The 21,878-nt window shown below is 36.0% G+C and overlaps 1 protein-coding gene across 2 annotated transcripts; it reads right to left on the reverse strand.

Moving 5' to 3' along the window:
• Positions 1 to 215: 215 nt before the first annotated feature.
• ranbp3a (RAN binding protein 3a) lies at positions 216 to 21,451 on the reverse strand. 2 transcript variants are annotated; one of them, XM_082156670.1, is made up of 18 exons: positions 20,727 to 21,451; positions 15,425 to 15,507; positions 14,444 to 14,499; positions 14,329 to 14,365; positions 12,852 to 12,938; positions 12,698 to 12,769; positions 12,284 to 12,346; positions 11,990 to 12,082; positions 11,797 to 11,909; positions 10,747 to 10,857; positions 8,305 to 8,390; positions 8,138 to 8,213; positions 7,908 to 8,016; positions 6,022 to 6,146; positions 5,821 to 5,947; positions 4,537 to 4,679; positions 4,266 to 4,443; positions 216 to 3,455 (listed from the first exon to the last, which is right to left on the reverse strand). In XM_082156670.1, exons 2-18 carry the CDS (start codon positions 15,438 to 15,440, stop codon positions 3,406 to 3,408), a joined length of 1,542 nt encoding a protein of 513 aa, XP_082012796.1. In that variant the 5' UTR covers positions 15,441 to 15,507; positions 20,727 to 21,451; the 3' UTR covers positions 216 to 3,405. The 2 variants fall into 2 exon arrangements, with proteins under 2 accessions (XP_082012796.1, XP_082012795.1); XM_082156669.1 differs by having other exon boundaries at positions 12,284 to 12,349; positions 20,727 to 20,816.
• Between the last annotated feature and the right edge of the window lie 427 nt (positions 21,452 to 21,878).

The following is a 21,878-nucleotide window of genomic DNA, read 5'->3' on the forward strand; positions in this document are numbered from 1 at the left end:
TGGGAAATGGACAAAACATTAATGGCTCCTTAATGGCATACCAACATTTCTGATCAATCAAATTTCTCTTGAACAGGAAAGCCTCCCTAATACCACCAGCCTTTGAATAGCAATGGCAAGCAAGCTGGCGCTGAGATGTCATTATAGACCCTTTACAGAAAACTGCAACCAGAAAAGAAAAATGTAACATATTTAAGGAACACTCAGACAGTGTAGAGATTGCAGACAAAGAAAAAGACTTTATGGAACAAAGGCGGTACAGGTTTCCAAGTGGCAGAATAATGTGACTTAGAAGCAGCATCATATTTCACATGTAAAATGTGAGTGTGTATGTGGAAAAGTGAAATGGTCGGAATTATTTTTAATTGCAAACATGAATACAATATATTTTATTAAAAAGAAATATGATTGAGATGCTGGATGCATAATGGAGAAATAAAAAAGGAAGAGGAAAGACAGACAAGATCATTTGCATATTCTAGGTTTGGGTTTTTATAATGGTGCAACTTGTCACATGGTTAAATGGAAAACAAAAATGTCTATAACCGACCAAATATATGCCCACATTATTACATGTTTCAAATTCGTGGTTAACAAAAAGACAAACTTATTCCAGTGAAGCCAACAGATGTTTATTCCAATAGCAGCCTAGCCCTTCTAAATGATCTTTAAACGCTTCCACCAGAGTGAAATTGTATATTTAAACCACGAGACCAGTGCAGTTGAGTTGTTCTGGACCAGAAATAGCACCGGCATGTTCACAGTCTCTCTAAGGTCTATACAAACAACCCAAAAAAGACGGAAAAAAAAAGAAAAAGAAAAGTGTGTCCTATACATCTGCTGCCTCTAACACACCGAATGTAAACATTTACAGACATTTACAGCAATCAAATCGCACTGAACAAACATCTGTTTTGTAAACCTTTAGCCCTGCTAGTTTACGTGCTTTCATATTAATGGGAAAAGTCTAACTGTATAGGAACACATTCATTCTGAAGGAGAACAACAGAATGTAATGCTAAAGCAAAGCAAGTACAACACAAATATGAACACAAAATAAAATAGTTAAGTGCTGTAGTTGGTATAAACACTAAAACCTCTGCAAACAGGACAAAAATATTATTTAACTTTTAAACTGGATCAATTTATAACAAAGGACTATTTAGCATTTTGAACAATGTATCCACATATCTCTCGTTTTATTTTGTTAACAATATTTTAATTAAATCGTATTTGAAGAGTATCCTACTATAAAACTACAAAATGTAACTTGTTCTCATCTGAACACATTTAGGTGAAAAACAGAATGAAGGATGATTATTTCAACTCTTTCTTTAGTCTTATCATATGCCTCACACCCTGCTCTTCCTCTCTGTGAATGGCAGGATGGAGCAATGGATCCTCTGCTTCAGACACATTACAGCATGTGTGTTGACAGAAACAGTCAGACAGTGTACCATACATTGTTGTCTATTGTAACATTTTGTGAATACGCTACAAATGAGTACCGATGGCTGGCAGTGTATTAAGGATATTCAGCAGCAGAGTGGGAAAAGCCCTTTGACTACATTGTGTGAGGCTTCTGTATGTTGTTCGGTAGTAATGCGCCTTATGAGTGATGTCTGACCCACACTAGCTGACAAACCTGCCTTCTAGAACTTAAGATCAGGTTGTGCTTCTTCAAAAACAACTCTTACAACTTTATAAAAGGGCAAAGCTTGCAAAAAACATCTAGGTCACATTCACCCTAAAATCAAAACAAAACAACAACTAAATTATTATTACTTATTAAAATTATTGTTATACAATTGTATGTATAACTGTAATATAATATAATATAATATAATATAATACATCAATGAAGCCTAATGAAATGCCATTCATATGTTTTGTATAATGGCGTTATTTTGATCATTTTTTGACAAATAAGTACACTAGAGTTTTAAAAACACAAATTAGCACAAATTAAAGGCAGTATAACAAATACTACCATGATGTACATTTAAAAAAAAATATTGATTTTGCATTACAATAATGAGAATGCATTTTCTTTCATATTAAAGTAGGCTGCTGAAAATTGAGATTGGATGAATGTTATCTAGAAAAATAAGATCTTAACAAATGATTGGATTTTAGTGTGAATTACGACCCAGATATGTTCCTGTGAGAGTCAACCCAACAGGCCGGCTCTAAACGCTCCGCAATCACAAAAAGTGATTCCACTCTTTAAAAATAAAAATAGTCCAAATGTCAAACTAATCACTATTTTTTAACACAATTCCTGTTAAATGAGACATTCTTTCACTAATTTAATGACAAAAACTCTTCAATAAACAAAATATGTTATATATGAAAAACACTGTAAATAGTATTATTGTAGTAACAGACAATACAGAACCAATTTTATGATAATTAATGTCATCATTAATAAGACATTTTTCTATAAAACTTGCGATCCTAAACCATGTACAATACTAACTCTTTATATACAGGACATTTTCATAAAAATATACTGTGTGAAAAGGTACTATTGCATTGAAACTGGAGGATAATTTACAGTAAGTATTTGTACAACTCTTCCTTTTGTTTGTTGGCGAGGTCAACCTTGCCGTGATGATTTTTAAAAAGTTGAAACGTTTTACCCAAAAATGAAACGGTCTTCGTTTTACACACCCTCATGTCATGCCAAACCCATGTTCTGTGAATTTCCAGAACCCTCAAAAACTTTTGCAGCATATAGAGCTTTGAAACGACAAGAGAGACACAACAGAATTTTCATTTATGGGTAAACTTTTCCTTTAAGTAAACAGACTAAACAAATTTGATATAATATGAATAATGTAATAAATGAGGTCCACTTAAAGCTGCATTGTGAATGTTTCTGATTCTGGACTCTGTTTAGAGAAGAGCAGTCTCATGAGTGATCAGCTCTCTTTCAACATTGTACTGTTCTACAGCACTATATGAGCAAACTACAGAGTAAACTAAATGCTGCTTACGCATCCCATGACTCATCTGAAATCCTTCTGAGATCTAAAGTGAGTGAGGGAAGATTTAAACAGTGCAGCTGAAACTGAAACTGAGATGGTTGGTCTCTGCGTGCACTCTATCCCGTTTCTACTCAGGAGGGGATGGAATAATTAAGTCTCACATAAACGAGTTATGCCATTTAAGAAATCTTGATGGTTTACTAAAACACTAAGAGCCTCTTATTTTCATCAATATGATGACATTGAGAGTGTTACGTGTGCAGTCTTTTTTTGCGGTTAAAAATGCAATAAATAAAACCGGCTGAACACATGACTATAGTACACCTGAAGGAGTTTGGAGAAAAACACCTGCATAGTATTTGAGCTGATCAGAGGGCTGCAGTGAGGCATTGTGGGCTAGAAATCAGCAGCAGGCTCAGCACTGTGTGTCACCTGTGGATGAACACACACCAGCCTCTGGGGTACCTGAAAATAATAGACAAAACCGGATTAAATTTGCAAAGCACAGATTTCATATTTTATTTAGTTTATATCTCGCAATTCTGACTTTTGTAAACTCGCAAAAGTACGAATTGTGAGATAAAAAGTCATAATTACCTTTTTTATTCTGTGGAGGAAAGGGAGAGATAAGTGCTTCACTTAAAAATCTAGTTTAAAGTTTGTGAAAGCAGTCTCAATTCATGAACTTCAAATTTCCAATTAAGGACAGTAAAACTTCTTGTTTTATGGCTTTTTTCCTGCATATTGGTTAGACCACATACTTTGAATTGGTGGACAAAAAAATTATACATTATTATTAATAACAATAATTGTTATTACCATAGTAAGAAATAATAATAAAAAAAATCACATCAAACTACTTACTTTTTTATTTCATTTAAAATTAGGCTTTTTTTCTGTAAGCCTCCAAAAAACATAAACATAAATTTAAATTAAAAAAATTTAAAACATGCAAATTGAAAAGATGTATTCAAGTCATTTGATGTAAGAATTTTTTTTTTTTTTATGTTTTAATAAATTAATGTGGGCAAAAAATTATTGATTTTAAGGGCATTTTAGTTTTTTTATGATAAAAATGTTGTGCTGGGTTGTCCTTTGTAAAATCTGGGTCCTGAAGCCAAATCTATTAGGAGCATCTGCTTTAAAGTAGTTCCTTATAATACCACGTAAATATAGATTTTTTTTTTTTTCTGCCCCTTACCAGTGTAGAGCGTAAACATCTTTAGTGGCAGTTGCCACAACCACAAGCTCATAGAATTTGACATGAAAGATTACCTGGATCAGGCGTAGCCGCTTTGGGGGGCGTGCGGGACTCGTCGTCGTCGCTGAAGCGGATGACCTCTCCGGCGGGGGGATCCGGCTGGCCGTCAGACTCCTGACCCCCAATGCTCCTCAGCGCCAGGATACGATGATGCAGGGCTGCAAAGAGCTGGGCAGCGTCCTTAGAGCTGGACTGAGAGATGAGATGAGACCACATAAGACCAACCACTCACTGTTCACAGCCTCACTGTTCACAGCCTCTCATTACGACTATAATCATTCTTACAGATATGAGGAAGACTTTGACGCCATGCTCGTCTGTGTCCATGGCTGTTATTCTGAGACTCTTCTCGCTGGCTTTATCCACCTGCATCTGAGGCCAAAGCTTAGTGTTGAGGATCACTCGAAGACTTCCTTGAGTCCGCATGACTGCAAGCCACAAACAAACACCAGGATCAGAAACACTACGCTGTGAATGAATTACACCTATGCTCCTTTTAAAACTTGTGTCTGACAAACATGTTTCATGAGAATTTTTTGCAAATTTGTCAACCAAAAGTTTCACACAGTTATAGGTCGGTCGGTATATAGGAAAGATCAATTAAGTGACCAGTATTTGGCCATTCTGAGACTACTGGCATCAGCCACTGACTTGAGCACCCATGGCGTATAAAACAGAAGTATTAGCTCCCCCTTGTGACAGTTCCAAAATCTGCAGACAGCTTTGTAATGAACATGAGCTGGTTTTGAATATGTTTAATGTATTTTGCATAAATATTGTGTAAAAGGAGCATACAATAAATTTCAGCTGTTTTTGTGCATTTTATCTGCTCACTTTAAATTGTTTTGAAATAAGTTCAAATGTTTGGGGTCAGTAATGTTTTTTTAAATGTAATTAATGCTTGTATTCAGCATGCTCCTTTTAGCATTTTGTTTAGGACTAACAAATATTCATCAAAGAATCCTGAAATAAAAAAGTATCACCATTTCCACAAAACATTTAAGCAGCACAACTGTTTTCAACACTGATTTCTTGAGCAGCAAATCATCATATTAGAATGATTTCTGAAGGATCATGTGACACTGAAGACTGGAGTAATGATGCTGAAAATTCAGCTTTGATCACATGAATAAAATTACATTTGAACATATATTAAAAACGAAAAGAGTTACTTTAAATTATAATAATATATTACATAATATTACAGATTTTACTGTATTTTTGATTAAATAAACGCAGCCTTGGTGAACAAATGACTTTCAAAAACATTTTAAAAAATCTTACAGACAGCAAATCTTTGAACAGTTGTGTATATCACAAGACTTAAACTCCATGTATGAAAAAAAAAAAAAGATTAGATATTCTGCGTTAGACCTCCTTTTGTGGTAAATATATTGGAATGAAATGAGTACGACTACAAAACTTTCATTTTTGGGTGAACTATTTCTTCAAACGTCAGTCATTGGCCATTTTACTCTGGCACATGTCCACTATCAAAACACCAGCAAATTCACAGTAAAATGTAAAGAGTGAAGGAGATTCGACCAAGGCCTTTTACAACATCATTACCCAGTCTGGATTGTAAGGTGCCGTCATCCGCTGTCGCTGATGTCATGTCATTAAGCCTGAGCACTCCACATCCTCTCTCCACCCACGACTGAGACGTCATCTCAAACACAAACAACTTACACTGCATCTGAAAACACACAGGACAGTGCAGCATCATCTTCTCATGTGTCTGTCTCGATCAGATGCGAGAGCTGCTCTCACCTGCAGCACGTTGCTCTCAGACTCCTCTCCTGTCCTGACCTCCACCCGCTCTAATAAACACTTCTGGGGCTTGTGTGCTTCATGTCGCGCCGCCGACTCCTCCAGAGACTCTTTCATGTTGTCACCTACAGAACATTGTAGATTCACATAAATTAACTTTAATGATTTAGTGCAGTGGTTCCTAAACTGTGGTGCAAGAAAATGGTATAATATATTATACCTAAACAATATATATATATTATCTAAATAATATTATTTATTAGTGGCTGAGCTTGCTCACTGCATGCTGTTACACTATATTTTGAACATCCTGCTACATTTGTTTTGAGGGATACAAAAACAACAACTTTATATGAATGTCTCAAGGCCCATGTTCAGTTTTACACAAGAACGCATCTTGGTTAACCTTACTCTTAGAAACATATCCGCTCACGGCCATGTCAACCTGAAACCAGTCTATCGGTAAAAAAAAAAATTGTCCTGTTTTTTGTTGTTGTTGTTATTCTAATATGTTCCTTGAGGTTCACTTGTAATTATTAAAGATTTTTTGCACAAAAAACTAATGTATATACAGAAAACATTTGTCAACCCTGATTCTGACCCTCTGTCTGAAATGATCAGTTTTTAAGGGGCGGCTCCTTTAAGGTTTGTCAGTAAACGGACAAAGTTACGATTGGCTTACATCATTGCATAGGAAACAGTATCAACTGTTGCACTCGACTAAGTGTTTTGAAAACATTATCCATATAAAACCGTTATTACAGCTGAATGCTTCATCTTTTAACAAAAGTTTCTTTGCAAACTCTCCATTACACTGTGTCTCACTGATGAAACAAAATGCTCCGAACAAACATTAAACAACGTGATCCGGGACACCATTAAAATAAGCCATCCATTTGTTACTGACGCTGGGATCCTTCTGAAGTCTGTACAGAGACGCAAACGAGCTGTTTAAACGGGACGCGCCAAAACAAACTTTCTTTCCATTTGTCCTGTTGTCGACAGACTCAAGTGCGTGGAGTACATCAGAAGTTGAATGTGCACCTGTATACTGTATCGAGGTAAATAGCGTCAGTGATTATAACAGACCTTATTCACAGCAGCACCATCTTTGATTTGTAATGGGATAGACATACATCTCTTCAGTGGGCCGAACTGTTATTAATGTGTTTTTGAATTGTTGACGAAACACTAAAAATATCTTTCCAAGAAATTTCAGTTGACAAAAAACTCCAGGAAATATGAGCTGTGGAAAATGACGAGTGATCTAGGAGCTTTTACAGCGGATGCCATTGAAAACACGGTAAGTCTATCCCTCACAGCCTCGCTTTCATACTTGTCATGCTGCTGCTCTGAATTAGGTCTATGAGTTCCATTTGCTTTCGACGCAACACTCACATCCAGTGTAGGCAAATGTTAGCCGTTAAGCAATTGAATGACAGTGGGCGGGGCCTATGCTGTGATGATGTGAAACCATTCATCGATGTCTTGTTCTGGAGGCAGGCATATGCAAATGTATCGATTTTGAAAATATGCATTTTCGCACAATCCTAACATGCACTAAAAAAGCAGGTGAGCAATAATTGTTATTTATAAATGAAAAAATGCATTTATGAAACATGAAATAGTTGCATATGGTTATCACATTTAAAAAAATATGATTATACTTCTGATTTTATGCTTGCTTTTGTTGCAAACACCCGAAAATCTAACTGTATAATAAAAATGAAATTACTGTCACTTCACACAACATTTTGCTTTCAGTGTGGACTGAAAAGCTGTTTGGCAGTGTTCTCATTTTGGCCATAGTAACAATGAGCCATTAATCTCAAAACTCAACATGATTTTTGTCAGGTCAGGCTTGTGATTGGGTCTGGAACACATACTCTTCTCCACAGTTTGATCTTGTGAGGATGAAATCTGGCTGAACAGGCCCATCTCAGACTGAAACTCTCTGCTGCCCCCTGGTAGTTCTGTGCTGAGTTTCGGCAGCGCCTGGAAGTATGCAGTACAAGTGGGATTGAGTGATTTACTAGTCTTGATACTCAGCAACTGTGATCTATGATAACTTGAGCATGTCAAATTCTGACAAACAGAAAGGAATGCATCGCTTTACCAAGACGCGATCCAACATGTTCTGCCCAAAGACAAACTTCACACTGTTGGCATTGCTGTTGTCAGGTTTCTGTGTGCTAAAAGAAACAATATTGATGCCAAGAAAAGTTACAAGAGGAGATCTGTAAAATGTCTTAAAAACGAACATGAACATTTGAACTGCAGTACCTAGAAGTGGTGCACTGCAAGAAGTAATTTGTTTCCTCTGAATTTTCTGGCAGAAGACGATTCTGAGAGTCCCAGCTGTTACCCACCTGCAGCACATGCAATACTTCAAACAAAACTCCAAAACCAAGCTTTTTATTTTTTACTTCTAAATTATTGCACAATTTAAAGCTGCAGTCCGTAACTTTTGTTGTGCTCAAAATTGACTAAAATTACTTAATGAGCAAGTACATCATGAATTTATTTCCCAAACTGTGTTTTTGTCTTCTCCTGAATCACTATGGTACACCTATAATAAGTGTTTATATTCAGACTAGTCAGACTAGTTTGGGTGGGCACTGCTGTGGAGGAGCCCAGTACCTGCGTGGCTCATCATCATAAACAGAGAGAAGTAGTTCCGGCTACAATGTTCTTCCGCACGACGCATGCAGTTCTGTTTATTGACCACTAGAGCGCCAAAAGTTACAGACAGCAGATTAAATAAGGAACATTAAAAGTTCTGATTTGCAGACATTTATTCGGAATTAGGACTGGATGATAATTAGATCAATTATATCTTTACCTTTTCCCTAGATTTAAAATATAGTGAAAGGGATTAAATAATTATATCTCATGTATTTTCTCTGAAACCAGTAACCAATAATAAAAATCAAACGGTATTCAAATCTACTATACTGCAAGTAGAACAATTTTTAAAAACTAAAACATGATCAAATCTAGTATAAAAAAAACAAACAAAGGCATGTTCTCCCCAAATGTTATTCTTTTTTCTTTTCTTTTTTTTTTTACATGAGGAAAAAAAATTATCTAAGGATTTTCACGTATGTGTGACAATATAACAGAGTAATAAACAGCAATATTATCAACATACACTACAGTTTACAGTTTGGGGTTGATAAGAATGTTTTGTAAGAAGTCGCTCTTCATCTCTACTTGCCCCGACGCAGGCGACGCGAAGCAACAAAACACAGTCGGCTTTCATCAGCGCTAGTTCTTTGGCATTGGTTTGGTGTGTCCCTACCTTTAATTCTAAATCATATTGGCCCTCATTTATCATTCTTGCGTAGAAACGGTCGTATATGTTGGCGTAAGATTATACTTACACTCCTCTCACCGCCTGATTTATGAAGCTGTGCGTACCTTTGAAATCCAGGTGTACGCAATACCTGACCTTGATAAATGCCGCAGCTGAAAACTATCGTCATTAGAATAACACGCCCCTATATATTCAAGTCTCCGCTTCCCCCACGCCCTCATTTTACGCCATGGACACACGGAAGACGGCAAAGAAGAGAAACTTCTTTGAGAAAGAGAAAGCGAAACCAGGGAAGTGGAAAGAAACAAAATTGATTTCTAGATTTTTATTATTAATGACGCTTATTGTTATTTAGAAGAAGAATGTCGTTATTATTATTATTTGTATTATTATTATTATTATTATTATTTAAAAGAAGAAGAATGTCATTTTTATTATTTTGTCAGTCTGAATTATTTTTTTGGTCATTGAAAGCCTTTCATTACTAAACCCAGTCCGTGCGCACCTGCCGGGCCTAACCCTGGCCTAACCATCGTTTCAAAGAATAGTACAACGGCGAGCGCGTCGAGTATAAACGCCTCGTCCGTTTGGGGAGGTGCGCGCGCAGTCAGCGGAGACTCGCGCTGCGGAGCCAGGCGAAAGTATAAACAAGGCTTGAAACGTCAGGTAAAGCGCACAGGCTCGCAACTGAAGGAATACATATGCCTACAATTCAAATGCTTTGGTAAAGTCACACAACTTAAACATTGAAGGCCATGTTGCACAAAAATAAACACTGAAGTTTATAATTACTATGTTGTTGTTTTTTTACAGTGGGTCATAATATATCATATCTTTTAGTTTGTCAGTGCGTTTTGTGGTGTTAGGAATTGTTTTTCTGCGCATTCCCGCACTCAAAACGTGCGTACACCACCTCCTGAGCTGGCGTAGGATTTGAGCGTGCCGTACGCCAACGTTCATATTGATAAATCTCAAAGTCACCGTGGTTTTGGGTGTACGCCAGGTGTACGCTGGAAATTTGGTGTACGCACTTTTGATAAATGAGGGCCATTATGTGGTGGCTCCTATGATGCTGACCAATGTTTGCAAGCGAAACTCTGAATAAGAAGCATGTTCAATCACTTCATTGAAAGAGTTTGAACTGATTAACGAAATTAACTGGGTTTTTTTTTTTTTTTTACTGAAGTTTAAATAAGAGATACTATTAAAACATCAGTCTAAATGCATTCATACTCAAGTCAGGGAAGGATAGGGAAACTAAATAAATAAAGCCAATTAAATCCTTGTAATATTCCAAATGTTGCTTCATTTTTATATTGACAGCAAAATCGCTGTACTGTACATATTCAATATATAACCCAGTACAAATAGAAATCACACAGAGAACATCAGGATCAGATGAATCAAACCTTTGCTCTGTCCCTCATATTCTGTCCAAATACAAAACTGGCCTCAACCAGGGCATCGTGTCCTTCAGGTTTGTCATCTGTTTTTTCCCCCAAAGTACTGTTGTTCTGTACCTTAAAAGAAATAAGTCATTTTAAGTTTAAAAGTGTGACCAAATGACATGTGTTCACTTTGCTGTATTCACGCATCTATGATTTAACTAAAAATGCTGGGTCAGCCAAAAAAAGAAAAAAAAGAAAAGAAAAAGATGTTTAGCAAAAGATGACAAACTATTTTCTGGAAACCAAAACTAAACTTTTCTGGCCTTTGGACCGTAGCCCATGCTGTGTTCAAACATGCTTCCTTTGTAGAATATGAAAAACACACAGTTTAAACATTTCAGTGTCTCCTTAATATATGTGGAAAATTAAAGCCTCACTTCAAAATGTATAAATTCCTTTGTGTTATATAACAAATCGGGACTTTATATAGCACAAATACACATTTGAAGCAAAAAAAGAAGTCTGGTATGCTTCAAATGATATAAAACATGTTATTATATGGTTTAAAACTAATACAAAAAGTATTTTGACACTGATTGTCAAATCATTATACTGCTATTAATCTATTTTTGTGACGATTCATTTTAAAGTGCTTTTTCTTTACCTTTCATATGGTGTGTAATATGGTTGTTTGTGAATATAAAAGGTCTGCAAAGTTTTAAAAATCAAAGTGAATGATAAATAAAGTTATTGTCTTCTAAAAGAAAAAAAAAAACGATTCAGAAATTCAGAGTCATCAGCAATTCCAGTCTTATTTCCAGTTACATACGTATGTAACAATGTAAAAAAATTGCATAATGTCAGCCTATGGTCTTCATTGGCTGCTCACAAACCATGTCTACTTTGACCCGGCATTAAACACTGTAGTTGTAGCTAAGACTGGAAGAGTTTGGTTTGTGTTGTAGACATGTTGAGAAGAGGCTGTTTTCAGCTCTGCAAATCCACTTCCAAAGGATGAGGACTCGGGCTCGAATTGATACGGTAAAACCGGCGGTTCGAGTCATGTCTTACCAATGCCACGTCATTTTCCTGTGTGCCAGCAGCAGACATCTCTGAGTTACGTTCACATTCTGTTCCTCCATCTGAGAGGTTTTTCACTCCGTTTGAACTGCTGTTGCTCGTGTCTGGTGAAACATCACACAAGTTACATGCTGTAGTTCTCCTTCAACTGGTCTACTTGAGCTGATATTCATCATGTACTCACTGTTCTGAGGGGGGGTTCGGGCCGGAGGGGGCTGCAGCACTGGAGGTCGCAGAATGCTGCGCTGGGCTTCTTTGGGTTTGGGGCTAGGGACACCTGAAACGAATCAATCAAATAATGATTGCTGTGAACTCATCATCCCTCAAGCTCTCAGGCCCTCTGAGGGTCTCTGGTACTGAAAGTTCAAATGGTGACTATCTGTGGACTCATGTAAATAAACAATCTTATGAAAGCACCACAAAATGGACATTAATCAACAGACTGTTCAAAACAGCAGATGCTTGAACACTGACTCACCAGTGCTCGGTGCCTGACCATGGATCAGAGTCGGGGGTTTCAGGCGAAACCCCACAGTCTTCTCTTCTGGTGGAAAAAAACAAACACTTGAGAAAATGAGATCTGTCAACATGAAACTAAAACTTTCTTCCTTTCTCCAATGAAAATGTATTGTGCAAATGTTTGTCTTTGTAAACTTTGAAAATGTAATAACTAAGCTCCATTTCTGAAACAACTTTCCTTTTTATGTCAATCAAATAGACCACTTTTGATCAATTCCTAATGGATAAAATCAACTCGAGTCATTTATGTCTCACCGAATATCCTGCTGTACTCATAAATGTCACATAATGAACATAAAACAGGCAGCCATTTCATGCTGACTTACAATGTGTGATTTTGTATAAGTTTGTAGGACACTGTAGCAAGTCTCACCAGGTTCTGAGTCGGAGTTTCCGGTTGGTGACTGACAGAAACTGGATGGCATGAAAACATTATTCTTAGAAACTGCGAAAAGGAAAAGAAAGTGTGTCAAAGAAACCAGGCTAAAGATCTGTTATTACTTTCCAGGTGTAAATCTCTGGATTACCGGAATGAGTTGGTGGGAATTGTGCAAATGGTGATGTTCTTCCTCTTTTGGCAGCAGGACTGTATCTGCCATCTTCTTTATCAGAGTCTGGGGGAGAAAAGGAGTCCAGAAAAGACACATGCATAAATTAGATGAAGCACATTTTCAAGACATCTTCCACCCCAAAATCAAAAGGAAAAAAAGGAATTACATTTTTCAAAAAGAAAATGAAGACTGTCTTAGGACCTTTTGCACTGTAATAATATTTTTGACATTTAAGCATCCTTATTTAAATTGCAGTTATATATCTGAAAATAAATTGTTTTTAAAATGTATTTCTCAATTTAATTTAAGCAAGTAATTAATTTTAATTAATTGAACCATCAAACAAAATCAAGATGATTTTGGTGGTGAAATTTGCTAGTGCTGCTTGATTAGGGCAAAAATCATAATGAAGATTATTTTGGTCAATATTGTAGTATTGTAGTTTACTCAAAAATGAAAATTCTGTCATTAATTACTCACCCTAATGTCCTTCTAAACCTGTAGGACTTTCGTTCATCTTCAGAACACAAATGAAGATCTTTATGATGAAATCTGAGGGCTTTCTGTCCCTCCATTGACAGCCTAAGCAACTACCACTTTGACACTTCAAAAAGTTCATAAAGAGATCATTAAACTAATATGAATTGGGTGGTTTAGTTCAAATTTTCTGAAGAGACAAGATCGCTTTATATGATGAACAGATTGAATTTAGGATTTTATTCACATACGATCTCTTCATGAACTTTTTGAAGAATCAAAGTGGTAGTTGCTTAGGCTGTCAATGGAGGGACAGAAAGCCCTCAGATTTCATCATAAAGATCTTCATTTGTGTTCTGAAGATGAACGAAAGTCTTACAGGTTTGGAACGACATGAGGGTGAGTAATTAATGACAGAATTCTCATTTGCAGGTCAACTATCCCTTTAGCGATAGCCATGTATTAGAATGTATTTGTTGAAAATTTCCTATGATTTCTACATTTTAGATACCAGCCAAATTTAAAGTTAAAATTAAAGTTAAAAAGTTAAAATGATTGAAAATAAGTAAACAGTCAGTAATACAACAAAAAAAGCAAATTACAAACAATAGCACAAATACAATAGGAAAAAGATAATAAAACAAACAGTGCTTTAAGTTTTTCATTCAAGTAGGCTATATAAGTATTCAGCTAATAGCCTACTACAAAAAATGAATAATAAAATGTAAAATAAAACACAGCATTGTCTTCACTGTAAGAATGAAACTTCTTTTTATTCTTATTAAAGCAACCAAAGTAATTTGGTCAAGAGCAGAGTGTGATCTCATTTAATTGCACAGCCCTAAAATGTGCTTAATTGGGCCACAACAAACATTATTTTTAATTTTTTCCCCATCCAATTATATAAAATATGTTTCTTTGTGAAATTCAGCATTTCAATAATATATTTTGTTGACTGTAAAAAGACTAAACTCACCTTCTCCATCCTCTGTGCTGGATCCGTCTGCTGACCTCTGGGGACAGAATCAGTGTCTTAAAGCCAGTTTTGGACAGGTGTGATCAGAGTCAGAAAGAACTGGTGCTGGTCTTACCTTTTGTGTTTTATCCTTCTGAAACACGAACACTGGAGGAGCAACAGCAGGTTTCTCTGCAAGATGAAAAACAAGATGTCTGAGTCAGTGTGAGTGGATATGATTCAATCACTCTGTACCAAATCCAAGTGCTTTCTGTTTTACAACATTTAGCAACAGATAAAGTGTGAGAAATGTTGATTATAAATGTATTTTATCGTATACATTTAGGCCTTGTCCACACTAATATGTTTTCGTTTGAAAAGGCATCTTTTTCTCTCCGTTTTGGCTTTCCGCCCCACACTGAGACGGCACTTTTGCCCTGCGAAAAATATTTTGTGTCTAATTATTTACTTATGTGGCAAGTAGCCGTGAAGGTCCTTATTCTGAGATAACAACCGGCTGGATGTACATTATCCCTTACATAAATTATCAATCAGACGACAGAAGGCGTGCCGCGTGAAGTAGATTGTGTACAACAGGATTTCAGGCAAAGTTTTGATTAAGTTGATCATTTAGAGCCCTTAAATTAAGTATGTCTTTATAGGGTTAATATCTTAGAATAATAAAGCCTCTGTCCTGTCACATTCTTTAGCTGATCTTTATTAATACAAGAGCACAAATATGCACAGATCAAACAAAGCCCAGAAACAGAGCAGAACAACTCGTGAGGGCAATAGAAAAAGTTGCAACCTTTTAGAACAGATGGACTAAAAAACTGAAACCCAAAGAAAACATTTTTTTGCTTCAATTGTTTCTGTCTATTTTTGTTACCTTGGGCTTGCAGAGATAATGTCCTATAACACATCTACTGGTTACCGGCTCTGATGCAGTGCACTGACCCATTTAAAGCCTCAGTCCATTATCTCTGAATGAATGATTCTGAGAGCGCAAATCAGACTGTTCAAAATCTACTGAACAAATTGCAATGACTGTCCCAATAATATCACAAAAGAACTGCAGAAGAGATCATCTTTTTATCCATTTGCCAACACAACTCACCGTTGTCATCTGCCATGCTGCTGTCTGATCCCTCCTCAGGATGAAGTTAAGCTCTTCTGTTTCCAACCATCAGAGAGAAAACACTAAATAAAATATGGTGGAAAAAGCATGAGAGTTCAATTAAATAAATAAAAAATGACAAGAATAAAATAGCCTAAATATAATACAAATTTAAAAGGCAAAGCTTACCAACTTACAAACACTTTTTTTTTTTAATTGTTCAACCATAACTGAACATTGTCATATTATTACATTTGTATGACTCTACATTTCTTCAGAATATAATGGCACTTTTTTTAATACTATGAAAGTGAATGAGTTTTTAATGAATTGGTAAATCTAGTTTAGAAAAAACAGCCTGAATGATTTGTTCATGAATCTGAAACTCACTGATTCAATGATCATTATTAATCATCATATTGATCAGAAGAGGCTACTTTCAAAAATATATAGGCTACCCTATATTCAAACAGCTGTGATATTTAAAATGACTACGTACACTGCTGAATATTCAATCCCTTATGTCAAAAGCACTTATTGTTAATGATATGATTACAGATTATAATCTAGATGTGCTGTGTTTGACAGAAACCTGGCTAAAACCAGACGATTACATTACTTTAAATGAGTCCACCCCGCAAGATTACTGTTATAAACATGAACCTCGTCTGAAAGGCGAAGGGGGAGGTGTTGCTGTAATTTATAGTAATATCTTCAGAATTACTGAGAAGTCTTGATTTAAATATACTTCTTTTGAAGTGTTGGTGCTTAATGTAACACTATCTAGTGTAAATGATAAATCAGGTTTGAGATTTGTGCTGGCTACTGTATACAGGCCACCAGGGCACCATACAGACTTTATCAAAGAATGTGCTGACTTTCTATCAGAGTTAGTACTGGCTGCAGATAAAGTCCTAATTGTTGGTGATTTTAATATATATGTAGATAACGAAAAAGATGCATTGGGATTGGCATTTAAAGACATTCTGAACTCTATTGGGGTTAGACAACACGTGTCAGGACCTACTCATTGTCATAATCATACTCTAGATCTAATATTATCACATGGAATCAATGATGCCGTTGAAATTCTACAGCAGAGCGATGACTGTGTTACAAAAATGTTAGACCTATCACTTCTACCACTAAAGATTGCTTTATTAATATTCCTGATCAGTTTCATTTGCGAACATTGTGTGTGCGTGTGTGACTTTGTTAAGAGGAGCATGGATTTATGGCAATAATCTGTTTATAACAGAGGTACAGAACTCTCCGTTATAAACAGAACATGTTCAAAAACTATTTTGTTCCAGTATCAGTTAGACTGCTGAACATGAATTACTGATGTTTATTTATTTTTATGTGTATGATGTGTATATCTTGTGTAATTTTTTAATGTAGGCAGTCAGGTTTTGGCGAAATGCTGGCTATGGAGTCCATTACAAATTTCCCTATCAGGGACAATAAAGTATATTTCATTTCAGTATTTCAGTTCTACTCAGCACAAAAAAAACAGGTCAGGATGAAAACGTTTTTTATTGATGTTTTCACTCCTAACCAATTTTCTACATTAAAAATTTTCTTTTTATTTGGGCTAGTAAAATTCATTTCGGGCTACCAAAATCTAAAGAGTGCCTGCCCGAAGGGCTACCGGAGATTTTGAAACTTTGCGAGCCTTGGCCATGGTATAACGAGCACACTCAGGCCCTTAAGAGAGCAGCCAGAAAAATGGAGCGCAACTGGAAGAAAACAAATCTAGAGTTATTTCGCATTTCATGGAAAGAGCACGATTGCGTACAGAGAGGCCTTAAAAGCTGCTAGATCTGCTTATTGTTCAACCCTATTGGAAGAAAATAAACAAAACCCTAGGTATTTATTTAAAACAGTGGCTAAATTAACGAAAAATAAAGCTTCAACCCCAGACGTTTCCAAGCAGCAAAGCAGTAATGACTTTATGAACTTCTTTACTTACAAGATTGATAATATCAGGGAGAAAATTATAACTATGCAAACGTCTACTACAGTATCGCATCAGGCAGTGCATTGTAGTGTCCTTGAGGAAAAATTCGATTCATTCATTGCTATAGGAGGGGAAGAATTCACTAAACTCGTTAAATCATCTAAATCGACAACATGTATGTTAAACCCTATACCGACTAAGCTACTGAAAGAGATGCTTCCAGAGGTCATAGATCCTCTTCTTAATATCATTAATTCATCTTTGTCATTAGGATTCGTACCAAAAACTTTGAAGCTAACTATGATTAAACCGCATGTTAAAAAAACGCAACTTGATCGTACAGAATTAGTCAATTACAGGCCGATCTCGAATCTACCTTTTCTGTCAAAGGTACTAGAAAAGGCAGTATCCTCACAACTATGTTCCTTTTTAGAAAGAAATGATATCTGCGAGGATTTCCAGTCAGGATTTAGACCGTACCATAGTACTGAGACTGCTCTAATCAGAGTCACAAATGATTTGCTCTTATCCAATCCTTGGTTGTTGTATCTCTCTTTATTCGTGTTACTCGATCTTAGTGCTGCATTTGATACTATTGACCACAACATTCTTTAAAATGGACTCGAAAATTATGTTGGCATTAGTGGAATTGGATTAGCATGGTTTAAATCATACTTATCTATCTGACCGTTATCAGTTTGTAGCAGTAAATGAAGAGATCAAAAAGTTCAGTATGGTGTACCACAAGGCTCAGTACAAGGACCATTGCTGTTCACTCTGTACATGCTACCCCTGGGAGATATCATTAGGAAGCATGGCATTAGTTTTCACTGTTATGCTGATGATACTCAGCTCTATATTTCTTCACGCCCTGACGAAACTTACAAATTCACAAAATTAACGTAATGCATAGATATAAAAAAAACTAGATGACTAGTAATTTCCTATTACTTAATTCTGAAAAAACAGAGATTGGACAAAAAACGTCCTCACGTAATAACCTAGAACACTGTCTAACACTTGATGGCTGCTCTGTCAAGTCTTCGTCGTCGGTGGGTGTGCTCTTTGATAACAATCTTTCATTTGAAAGTCACATGTCTAGTATCTGTAAAACCCCATTTTTCCATCTTAAAAATATATATATATAAATTACGTCATATGCTCTCAATGACAAACACGGAACAATTAGTTCATGCATTCATGACATCAAGGCTAGATTATTGTAATGCTATTATGGTTGGTTGCCTTGCACGCTTAATAAACAAATTACAGCTGGTCCAAAACGCAGCAGCTCGAGTTCTTACCAGAACCAGGAAGTAAGACCATATTAGCCCGGTTCTGTCAACACTGCACTGGCTCCCTATTAAACATCGTTTAAATTTGAAAATATTGTTGATTACTTACAAAGCAGTAATTGGTTTAGCTCCCCAGTACTTGAGCAAGCTCTTAAAGCATTATAGTCCTTCATGTCTATTGCGATCTCAAAATTCTGCCCAGTTGATAATACCTAGATAGAATATCAAAATATACTGCTTTTCCTATTTAGCACCTAAACTCTGGAACAGTCTTCCTAACATTGTCCGGGAAGCAGACGAACTCTGTCAGTTCAAATCTAGACTAAAAACGCATCTCTTTGACCTAGAATACACATTACACATTATAAACTTCTATAATTCAATGTTAGGCTGCATAGATTAGGTCAGCCAGAACCAGGAACACTTCCCATAAATCCTGTTGTACTTGTTACATCATAAGAAGGATGGCGTCTACGCTAATATTAGTCTTTCTGTTTATCCCGAGGTTTACCGCAGTCCGCCGGATCCAGCTCTGATGAAGGACCTGTGCCTGGACACGAAGACAACACAGTCCTGAAGTGTCAACTAGTCTCTCCCCTGTAAAGGCCTCCTTCCCTTTACCTCTATACAGATAAAACTTTGTCGAAATAATTCATGGCTACGCGGAAGCGATAAATAATTCTGTATTATAATTTAAGACCAGACAAGAAATTTGTTGAGGTCAATTTGTAAAGAAAGATTACATGTCTGCGCACATATATATATTCAAACACGCATACCTATAGACTAAACACGTAATACGCATGTGCATGTCGTCAGCGTTTTCACAGGTTTGCGTTTTTGAAGTTTGCGCAGAGATAACCTTTTTTTTTCATAATTTTTCAAGAGTTGCACCTTGGAACCTATTTCAAGGTTTGCGTTCTCGAGGCACCAGGCTCTGTTGTTGTGCGGATGAGCGGGCCGGAGCGTGTTAAGGGTTTTCTGTTAGAACGGTGTTGTGTTAGCGGCCCCTAAATTAATAAAACTAATGTTCTTTGCAACGGAAGTGAATCAATCAAAACTAACTTTAGCTGGACAATAACTTTACTCTAGAGCTGCTGTAAAGCCAAAACTATCTCTGTTACTTTAATTTCCTATTATCTCTGTAAATCTGCTTTGAAAATCTATTTTGTTAAAAACGCTATATAAATGAAGGTGACTTGACTGTGTATGCATATTTATTGACCTGTTAAAGTTAGTATGAAATAAAAGTTACAATCTTTTCTTCCCTATTGTGACGTATATTCCAAATGAAATGGCTTCTCAAACAAGAAAACATTTTAGGGCGGAACTTATTTTTTTTTTTTTTCCATGGGGAGTTGATTGGTGGCTAGCTACAACTGTGTTGTTCTTCAAATATCAAAAAGGCTAAAGTTTCAGATAAACTTTAATTAAATCTATTAAAAATATACATACTTCTTAATTAAACATTTAAATTCGTATTAATAGAAGAATAGATTTTTAACATAAAAATTGTATTTTCTGTACTGGCATCCAAAACGGCACCTAAACTCAATACAGACATCACAGTTGACTTACTCGACTGGAAAAAGAGCACACCGTAATTCCTCTGAATGCCTCTTACTCAAACGACGTTTATTTAAAACGTGTTGAAACTGACACATCAACTACTGCCACAAACTACCAGAAAACCGCAGACAAATAACTGCAATACACGCATTTACAGCGACAACCAGTATACAATTGATGGAAATAGGAGAAATGTACATGCCTGCATATAAACAGAAACAAATATACAGTACCTGGACATAATTAAAACTCTTCTTAAAGAGAATATGAATAAACACAAATGTATGTAAACATTAGTTCTGTCTCTTACTGAGGCCGGTGCGTTTAAAATGCTACGAAAAAAATGCGTAATTAAATCAACAACAATAAGCAAGCACTCGATCTCTCAACTCCAAACAGTCTAAGACATCATACCATGACTCATTATAATTAATAAACGGGTATGGCAAAAGATAAACAGGCAACAAACACCTCTTACCCTCGTCTGTCACCTCCGCCATCTTACTTCCGGCTGTCTAACCATAATCCTTTGCGCTCAACAGTGACGCAGAGAGCGTGAGCTCAGATCTGTCGCGCGTTTGCAGAGTAGAGGAGTTATATTAGCCTACTAAAAAATTATAATGTTGTTTTATTTTATTTTACTTTAACCTGTTAACCATCACTCCCCTTTTTGAGCATCGATCTTAAATAGTTCATGAATGCTTTGGAATACAGACCTAAAGTTGGTCTCTTTTTAAAGAGGACCCTCAGATTATTTCAAGTGAATCACTTCAAAAGTTATAAAAGTTTAAGTTTACTGTAAAGCAAATATACTTAACCAAAAAAAAAAAAAAAGATTGTATACACAATATGTATTTTACAAAATAATATCAGTCTATATACTTGAAAAGTCAAAACCATTTGGTTAAAGGGTAAGTTCACCAAAAAATGTAAATTCTGTCATTGATTACTCACCCTAATGTTATTCCAAACCTGTAAGACTTTCGTTCATCTTCAGAACACAAATGAATATCTTTTTGATGAAATCTGAGATGTCTGTCCCTCCATTGACAGCTACGCAACTACCACTTTGATGTTGCAAAAATTTCAAGAGATTATAAAATTATCCATAGTCCAAATTTTCTGAAGAGACTTGATCACTTTAAATGATGAACAGATTTAATTTAGGCATTGATCAGCGAACATAAACTGAAGCTCATTGGAACCTCATTGGTTCTTGCTAAAGCTCAAACGTGCTGTGTAACATGAGAATGAACCTCACTGGTTCTCGCAGGTCAAGAGAACATGCTTGAGTTTCTGTTTACCACAACTGATTGAACTTTGAGTTGATGAATGTTCATATGTGAATAAAAGCCTAAATTCAATTTGTTCATCATATAAAGCGATCGAGTCTCTTCAGAAAATTTGGACTAAACCACTCAATTCATATGGATTAGTTTATGAACTTTTTTTAAGTGTCAAAGTGGTAATTGCATAGACTGTCAATGCAGGAACAGAAATCACTCAGATTTTATACACAATATCTTCATTTGTGTTCGGAACATGATCTAAGGTCTTACAGTTACAGGTTTGGAACGACTTGAGGATGAGTAATTAATGACAGAATTTTTTTTTTTTTTTTGGTGAACCA

The sequence above is a fragment of the Leuciscus leuciscus genome (assembly GCF_965113295.1).
Source record: "Leuciscus leuciscus genome assembly, chromosome: 23".
Classification (NCBI taxonomy): domain Eukaryota; kingdom Metazoa; phylum Chordata; class Actinopteri; order Cypriniformes; family Leuciscidae; genus Leuciscus; species Leuciscus leuciscus.